Here is a 9337-nt window from a genome sequence, read left to right as displayed (position 1 = left end):
GAAAAGGTGGCCCCAGCAAGAAAAGGGTAGCCCCAGCAGGAAAAGGTGGCCCCAGCAGGAAAGGGTGGCCCCAGCAAGAAAAGGTGGCCCCAGCAGGAAAGGGTGGCCCCAGCAGGAAAGGGTGGCCACAGCAGGAAAGGGTGGCCACAGCAGGAAAGGGTAGCCCCAGCAGGAAAAGGTGGCCCCCGCAGGAAAGGGTAGCCCCAGCAGGCAAAGGTAGCCCCAGCAGGAAAGGGTGGCCACAGCAGGAAAGGGTGGCCACAGCAGGAAATGGTGGCCCCAGCAGGAAAGGGTAGCCCCAGCAGGAAAAGGTGGCCCCCGCAGGAAAGGGTAGCCCCAGCAGGCAAAGGTAGCCCCAGCAGGAAAGGGTGGCCACAGCAGGAAAGGGTGGCCACAGCAGGAAATGGTGGCCCCAGCAGGAAAGGGTAGCCCCAGCAGGAAAAGGTGGCCTCAGCAGGAAAGGGTAGCCCCAGCAAGAAAAGGTGGCCCCAGCAGGAAAGGGTGGCCACAGCAGGAAAGGGTGGCCCCAGCAGGAAAGGGTAGCCCCAGCAGGAAAAGGTGGCCTCAGCAGGAAAGGGTGGCCACAGCAGGAAAGGGTGGCCCCAGCAGGAAAGGGTGGCCCCAGCAGGAAAGGGTGGCCCCAGCAGGAAAGGGTAGCCCCAGCAGGAAAGGGTAGCCCCAGCAGGAAAAGGTGGCCCCAGCAGGAAAGGGTGGCCCCAGCAAGAAAAGGTGGCCCCAGCAGGAAAGGGTAGCCCCAACAGGAAAAGGTGGCCCCAGCAGGAAAGGGTGGCCCCAGCAGGAAAGGGTGGCCCCAGCAGGAAAAGGTAGCCCCAGCAGCAAAAGGTGGCCCCAGCAGGAAAGGGTAGCCCCAACAGGAAAAGGTGGCCCCAGCAGGAAAGGGTGGCCACAGCACTCAAGGGAGTGATTGAAAAAACTTCTTCCACTTTCCCCAACGCACAAGTGGTCATCTCCACCCTGCTACCACGGAAATACATCCACCCTGCCACCATACAGCGGGTGAATGCAAGCATTTTGTGAGACTGTGCCTCAAACCTAATGTCTACCTGGGCCACCACTCCACCATGGACTTGAACAGCCTTTATGACCAGGTCCACCTCTACAAGGCAACAATCCCAACTTTTGCCAGGACCCTGAAGGACATCACCCTCAACCGCAGCCCCTCACACAGGAGCAACAGAGCAGCAGACACCCACCCCAGACCTGCAAGACCCCCTCCTGAAGGACCTGCACCGAGAGAACCCACACCAAGAGGACCCACACCCAGAACAAATCATCACCAGCCACACCCCCCATGCCCTCCCCCCGCCCCTGTTGCAAGGACCTCAACATGACAGCAGCTCATATGCCCAGGCCGTGAGCAGAACAACAGGCCCAACCCCCACTAATGCACCCCCCCAAGCCCCATCCTGCAACTTAAGAGGTATGTATCAGATGCTCAACATGCTCTGCTCACACTTACACAGACCCACAAACAATTTGAAAACAAACCCGATTTTGATAAACTCCCATATCTACTGGGTGAAATACCACAGTGTGACATCACAGTAGCAAGATGTGTGACCTGTTGCCACAAGAAAAGGTCAACCAGTGAAGAACAAACACCATTGTAAATACAACCCATATTTATATTTATTTTCCCTTTAACTATTTGTACATCGTTACAACACTGTATATAGACATATGACATTTGAAATGTCTGTATTCTTTTGCAACTTGTGTGAGTGTAATGTTTACTGTTCATTTTTATTGTTTATTTCACTTTTCACTTGCTTTGGCAATGTTAACATATGTTTCCCATGCCAATAAAGCCTCTTGAATTGAATTGAGAAAGAGGGAGGGAGAGAGAGAGAGAGACAGGGTCAGAGACTCCTTTTAAACAAGCAGAATAAAGTCTTGACTAAATAAACGCCTGACTGAACCTGGCTGCTCCTTCTCAGTGGGGGTCACCTTGATGGAGGGATGGGAGCGGAGGAGAGGGAGAGGGAGAGGGATGAAAATAAACAGGCAGATTAAAGGAGGTGGAACGAGAGAAGAGGGGGGCGCGCTTCGCCAATGGACACCTGGGGCGAGCCCACGCCCTGTGATCCATCACACACACACACAGACATTACACACACCCACAGAGCCTGACACACACACCGGGACGCCTGACACACATTCCTGATGGAGATGAATGGAGGAGCGTTTCACCCTGAGAGCACACAGTGACAGCATACTGCTCAGTACAGAAAGTAAATGAGTGTGTGTGTTTGACAATCCACTAATTAGACAGAAATACACACACAGACAGAGACAGACAGAGAGAGACAGAGAGAGAGAGAATGAGAGAGACAGAGAGAGAGAGATAGATAGAGGCAATCCCACACACACAGACAGAGACAGACAGAGAGAGACAGAGAGAGAGAGAGAGAGAGAGAGAGAAAGACAGAGAGAGACAGAGAGAGATACATAGAGAGAGGCAATCCCACACCCACAGAGAGCGTAGTGTCCTGACCTGTACAAACCAGTCGATGGTGCAGCAGTTGACCAGAGAGGGGAACATACGACAGCGGGACCTGAAGGCATCTCCTACAGGACTCATACACAACACAATGTGCAGCTTCTCTCTGACCCGAGAGATGAAGAACTGGAACACCTAACACACACACAGGGAGACACACAGGTTACAGACACACACAGGGAGAGACACACACAGGGAGACAAACACAGGTTACACACACAGGGAGACACACACAGGGAGACACACACAGGGAGACACACACAGGTTACACACACAGGTTAAACACACACACACATATCTATAGAAATACATTCAAGTAAACACATACAAATGAACTCATGCAACAGACTCACTGTATAGTCAAGTGCCAAATTCAAACCGCCTGAGAGGAAATCCACTGGGTGTTGTCTAGACTGAGGCCAAAGTCAGTGTAATTAAAGTGAAGGGGTCAGAGTTCTGGAGGTGTCCAGAGTCTGCTGCTCTGCCTTATTGACAGACTACTGCTGGGACAAAGCTGCTGCTTCCACGCTTCATATAGGACCTTAACAAGACACTAGACACTAGACTCTAGACTGAATCCTACTGGGATGAATAGCTGAATATGAACACATACATCAATACATACATAATGTTGTGAATTAATAGCTAGCTGGATATATGTATAAAAACATGTATAAATATTAATAAATGGTACTGTCATGACGTTGCCCTGTTGAGGGAGGTTTATGACCCCCCATAAATGCCTTTCCCCCCTTTTCTGTCCACTCTACAGAATGGACTCTTGGAAAGCCCTGTTGTTAACATAGGGAGAGTATGGAAACATCAAAAGGTTGGGGAAAAGAACAATCTTTGTGTAATCCAACCAGTTGAAAGTATCCGTTGGTACTTAAAGAATATGATGTCAGATCAGTTGTTGTCTGGGACATTATATCTGATGATAGGACGACATAAACTGTATCTTGGAAAGTCTACCCATTCTAGATTCAGATTCACATGGAATTGTTGTGCAATTTAAATGTTTAAATATGAAAATATTTGTGAAAAGATGACATGTAATTTTAGTTTTTAAAATTAGAGAATTGTTTTCATAAGTAAAATATGCTCAATCAGTGGCCACCCCACGTGAATAGGTATTGGTTGGAAATGATGAAGCAACCCCTTTTCTACATTTCTATAAGAGCCCCCCCCATGACCCAATTCACTGCGAACTAAGCCAACCTCAGCGTGAGCTCTGGTTGCGAATGGTTGAACGACTACAACCTAACGAAATTAACATTGTGTTCCCGATGACGTGAGGACTGATGTCCATACGTTCAGAAGGGCGAATTTCAACGTGGAGGTGACGATCGCCATGCTGGACGGATGAACTTGACTACACAAGCCAGAATACAGCATGAGCTTAGTATGTCAACTTGGTATGAACTTTGAACTCTTATTCACTAAAGAAGTGATACATCCTAGACGTTGAGTTATCAGCAGCAGCTGTAAACGTGCGTGGCCTAGGAAAGGACGGACGGACAATCTTCAGAACGACAGTTCTACCACAAGACGACAGACTACAACGTATCCGCCCAGAAATATTCTTCAAAGGACAAGGGAGATTTCTGCTGGGCAACCCAGCCTTCCATCTTCGGCCAATCTATCGAGCGCAGCTCAGAGAAAATATATTTCTTGCATTTTCCTTTTCTGAATGGGCGGTTATTTAGAATGCATAAGATTCTGTATTTACGATAGCATAGCTTCATAAGGTCTGATAGAAACCCAATCCTTTTGTTCCTCAGTCTTCCCGTGCTTTCATTCAAACCCAACCCCCTTTCTTTGTGTAACCATCCGTCAAATCGGTTCCGTCCGCTAGGGACGTTTTCTTGTATTAATTAGTAATCAATGTATGATCCAGCCTGTGTATATGTAATTATGTGGATTATTTAGGTATTTAGTAAATAAATAATTAAACCAAATTTTGTATTGCTGATTCAACTTGTTAACCAGGGTTCGTGAAGATAACCAATAATTTTACGACGTTCAGATGAGACTGAATAAGGTGACGATTAATAATTGACTGCTGTTGATATAAAAGATTACCAGGTCTTTAAGAGTTTATTCGGAAGACAACAGCTCTATAAACATTCTTCCGTGGTGCCCCGACTTCCAAGTTAATACATTTACATGATTAGTTTAATCAGGTAATATTAATTACAGAGAATTGATTTTATAAAATAACATGTCATATCATTTAATCCATAGTAAAGACACAACAGTACATACATAAATATTACACATGTACTTATTATATTTAACCTTTATTTTGACAGGGAGTAAAGGTCTCTTTTACAGAGGAGCCCTGTAATTACAATTATATATTGAGTGTTATATGAGTGAGTGTGTGTGTACTCTACTGTACCTCGTCTCGGTTTCCCTCGTTGATGCCGGCCTCCTTGGCTCTGGGCCGTGTGGCAGCCAGGACCTGCTCCAGATCATCCTTCTCAAACAGGTTGGGCACCTCTCCACTGTTCAACATGTTGTTAATGTCCTCTAGGAACTCCTCCACCACGATCTGATGAGCAATAATACACACATGTAATGGAGGGGGGTGGAAACGTGCCTGAGAACTGAAGACTGAAGCTATAGCTTCCAGGGCTAATGCCTCGGCTTCTGCTCAGCGGGGTAATGAGGTGATGAGTCACAGAGGTGGCATGGTTTGGCAAGCAGATGGTCACAGATAAACACTGGCCATAGCTACTTCATTAGCTGTCAAGTACAGTCTTTATGGAGGAACCTGCTATCTACCCATCACATAGCCTCCATAAATACTACTGTCTGGTACAGTCTTTATGGAGGAACCTGCTATCTACCCATCACATAGTCTCCATAAATACTACTGTCTGGTACAGTCTTTATGGAGGAACCTGCTATCTACCCATCACATAGTCTCCATAAATACTACTGTCTGGTACAGTCTTTATGGAGGAACCTGCTATCTACCCATCACATAGTCTCCATAAATACTACTGTCTGGTACAGTCTTTATGGAGGAACCTGCTATCTACCCATCACATAGTCTCCATAAATACTACTGTCTGGTACAGTCTTTATGGAGGAACCTGCTATCTACCCATCACATAGCCTCCATAAATACTACTGTCTGGTACAGTCTTTATGGAGGAACCTGCTATCTACCCATCACATAGTCTCCATAAATACTACTGTCTGGTACAGTCTTTATGGAGGAACCTGCTATCTACCCATCACATAGTCTCCATAAATACTACTGTCTGGTACAGTCTTTATGGAGGAACCTGCTATCTACCCATCACATAGCCTCCATAAATACTACTGTCTGGTACAGTTTTTATGGAGGAACCTGCTATCTACCCATCACATAGCCTCCATAAATACTACTGTCTGGTACAGTCTTTATGGAGGAACCTGCTATCTACCCATCACATAGCCTCCATAAATACTACTGTCTGGTACAGTCTTTATGGAGGAACCTGCTATCTACCCATCACATAGCCTCCATAAATACTACTGTCTGGTACAGTCTTTATGGAGGAACCTGCTATCTACCCATCACATAGTCTCCATAAATACTACTGTCTGGTACAGTCTTTATGGAGGAACCTGCTATCTACCCATCACATAGTCTCCATAAATACTACTGTCTGGTACAGTCTTTATGGAGGAACCTGCTATCTACCCATCACATAGTCTCCATAAATACTACTGTCTGGTACAGTCTTTATGGAGGAACCTGCTATCTACCCATCACATAGCCTCCATAAATACTACTGTCTGGTACAGTCTTTATGGAGGAACCTGCTATCTACCCATCACATAGCCTCCATAAATACTACTGTCTGGTACAGTCTTTATGGAGGAACCTGCTATCTACCCATCACATAGCCTCCATAAATACTACTGTCTGGTACAGTCTTTATGGAGGAACCTGCTATCTACCCATCACATAGCCTCCATAAATACTACTGTCTGGTACAGTCTTTATGGAGGAACCTGCTATCTACCCATCACATAGCCTCCATAAATACTACTGTCTGGTACAGTCTTTATGGAGGAACCTGCTATCTACCCATCACATAGCCTCCATAAATACTACTGTCTGGTACAGTCTTTATGGAGGAACCTGCTATCTACCCATCACATAGTCTCCATGCACACCCCCCTCCTCTCCCCCCTCCTCCCCTCCCCTACCTGTGTGTCAGTGAAGAGGAACACCATGTCCTTGCCCTCCACCCCAGCCATCTTGAACAGTCGTCTCAGGTCTTCATGGAAGCTGTCGTAGTTGTATCCTCGGCTCAGTTCTATCTGGAAGCAGCGCATGCCGCACATGTGGGCCGCCAGCCGCGTCAGTGACTGTTTCCCGTGCCCCCCACGCCCACCAATAGGGCGTTACCGCGCTCCTGGCGGATCATACGCGCTATCCTATAGGAACAGAAGGGCGGGGTTAGGAAGTAAGCAAAATAACAAATTGAAGCATTACAAAAACACATGAAACAAAAACGAACTCTTTATGGGGCTCTGGACAAAATAAGTTCACTAAATAGGGAATAGGGTGTCGTTAAGGATTCTAATCAGTTCACTAAATAGGGAATAGGGTGTCGTTAAGGATTCTAATCAGTTCACTAAATAGGGAATAGGGTGTTGTTAAGGATTCTAATCAGTTCACTAAATAGGGAATAGGGTGTCGTTAAGGATTCTAATCAGTTCACTAAATAGGGAATAGGGTGTCGTTAAGGATTCTAATCAGTTCACTAAATAGGGAATAGGGTGTCGTTAAGGATTCTAATCAGTTCACTAAATAGGGAATAGGGTGTCGTTAAGGATTCTAATCAGTTCACTAAATAGGGAATAGGGTGTCGTTAAGGATTCTAATCAGTTCACTAAATAGGGAATAGGGTGTCGTTAAGGATTCTAATCAGTTCACTAAATAGGGAATAGGGTGTGGTTAAGGATTCTAATCAGTTCACTAAATAGGGAATAGGGTGTTGTTAAGGATTCTAATCAGTTCACTAAATAGGGAATAGGGTGTTGTTAAGGATTCTAATCAGTTCACTAAATAGGGAATAGGGTGTCGTTAAGGATTCTAATCAGTTCACTAAATAGGGAATAGGGTGTTGTTAAGGATTCTAATCAGTTCACTAAATAGGGAATAGGGTGTCGTTAAGGATTCTAATCAGTTCACTAAATAGGGAATAGGGTGTTGTTAAGGATTCTAATCAGTTCACTAAATAGGGAATAGGGTGTCATTAAGGATTCTAATCAGTTCACTAAATAGGGAATAGGGTGTCGTTAAGGATTCTAATCAGTTCACTAAATAGGGAATAGGGTGTTGTTAAGGATTCTAATCAGTTCACTAAATAGGGAATAGGGTGTCGTTAAGGATTCTAATCAGTTCACTAAATAGGGAATAGGGTGTCGTTAAGGATTCTAATCAGTTCACTAAATAGGGAATAGGGTGTCATTAAGGATTCTAATCAGTTCACTAAATAGGGAATAGGGTGCGATTTAGGCCAAAACGTCTGTACACTATATAGGGAATAGGGTGCGATTTCGAAGGCATTCACTGCACTAATTAGGGAATAGGGCTCCGTTTCCGATCGTAAAACCACCTGGAGACGTGTTCTACAGCGTCCTGGAAGAACACTAGCTTGGTCTCCTTGGAGAAGGTCATGTTGTAGTCATCCAGGTAATCCTGGAGCACAGCCCTGATCTTATCTGGCTCTGTTAGGTCCTCATACAGACGGTCTGCCTTCTCTGCACCCACCTAGAGGAGAGGAGAGAGAGGAATGAGGAGGAAGGGAGGCAGGGACAGGAGGAGGGAGAGATGGAGAGGTGGGGACAGGAAGGGTTGCGAGATAGATAGATGGATGCCGTAAATGTTAAGCGCTTTGAGCACCTGGGAAATTGATTGGATTTATAGGCTTATAGCACATTTTACCTTGATGAAATCTCCAAATATGATGGGTTTGGTCACAAAGTAATTGGGTTCTAAATTGAAGCCAAAATATTTGCCTGAAAGAAGAAGAACGGAAATATATTTAAAGAGTTGCTATTGATAGCTCAACAATTGTGGGACGTTTTAGATAAGGACATTGAAATGGCTTTCAAACTTAATATGTCAAAACACTGCTTAGTGGGAGGCAAAACTCTGAAAGTTCAAACTAGCCGTCTAGGTTCTATTGAACTCTGTGTTATGTTCTTACTGGCCAACTATGTCTAGGTTATATTACACTCTGTGTTATGTTCTTACTGGCCGTCTAGGTTCTATTAAACTCTGTGTTATGTTCTTACTAACTGTCTAGGTTCTATTACAGTCTGTGTTATGTTCTTACTGACTGTCTAGGTTCTATTAAACTCTGTGTTATGTTCTTACTGACTTTCTAGGTTCTATTAAACTCTGTGTTATGTTCTTACTGGCCATCTAGGTTCTATTAAACTCTGTGTTATGTTCTTACTGACTGTCTAGGTTCTATTAAACTCTGTGTTATGTTCTTACTGACTTTCTAGGTTCTATTAAACTCTGTGTTATGTTCTTACTGACTGTCTAGGTTCTATTAAAGTCTGTATTAGGGTCTTACTAATTGTCTAGGTTCTATTACACTCTGTGTTATGTTCTTACTGACTGTCTAGGTTCTATTACACTCTGTGTTATGTTCTTACTGGCTGTCTAGGTTCTATTACACTCTGTGTTATGTTCTTACTGGCTGTCTAGGTTCTATTACACTCTGTGTTATGTTCTTACTGACTGTCTAGGTTCTATTAAACTCTGTGTTATGTTCTTACTGGCTGTCTAGGTTC

At 44.8% G+C, this 9337-nt stretch overlaps 1 protein-coding gene across 1 annotated transcript in view; it reads right to left on the bottom strand.

The window, feature by feature from the left end:
* Window positions 1–1138: 1138 nt before the first annotated feature.
* Window positions 1139–9337, bottom strand: part of LOC106599067 (dynein axonemal heavy chain 6-like) — a gene marked incomplete at its 3' end in the record, with an annotated part of 84196 nt that continues 75997 nt past the window's right edge. The window contains 8 exon segments of the mRNA XM_045713723.1: window positions 1139–1245; window positions 1941–1968; window positions 2516–2656; window positions 4923–5075; window positions 6731–6903; window positions 6906–6961; window positions 8149–8303; window positions 8478–8551. Coding sequence (XP_045569679.1) covers window positions 1139–1245; window positions 1941–1968; window positions 2516–2656; window positions 4923–5075; window positions 6731–6903; window positions 6906–6961; window positions 8149–8303; window positions 8478–8551 — 887 coding nt within the window.

The sequence above is a fragment of the Salmo salar genome, unplaced genomic scaffold, assembly GCF_905237065.1.
Source record: "Salmo salar unplaced genomic scaffold, Ssal_v3.1, whole genome shotgun sequence".
In the NCBI taxonomy this organism is placed as follows: Eukaryota; Metazoa; Chordata; class Actinopteri; order Salmoniformes; family Salmonidae; genus Salmo; species Salmo salar.
Note: the sequence above shows the minus strand (reverse complement) of the source record. Positions and strands in the feature narration are given on the sequence as shown.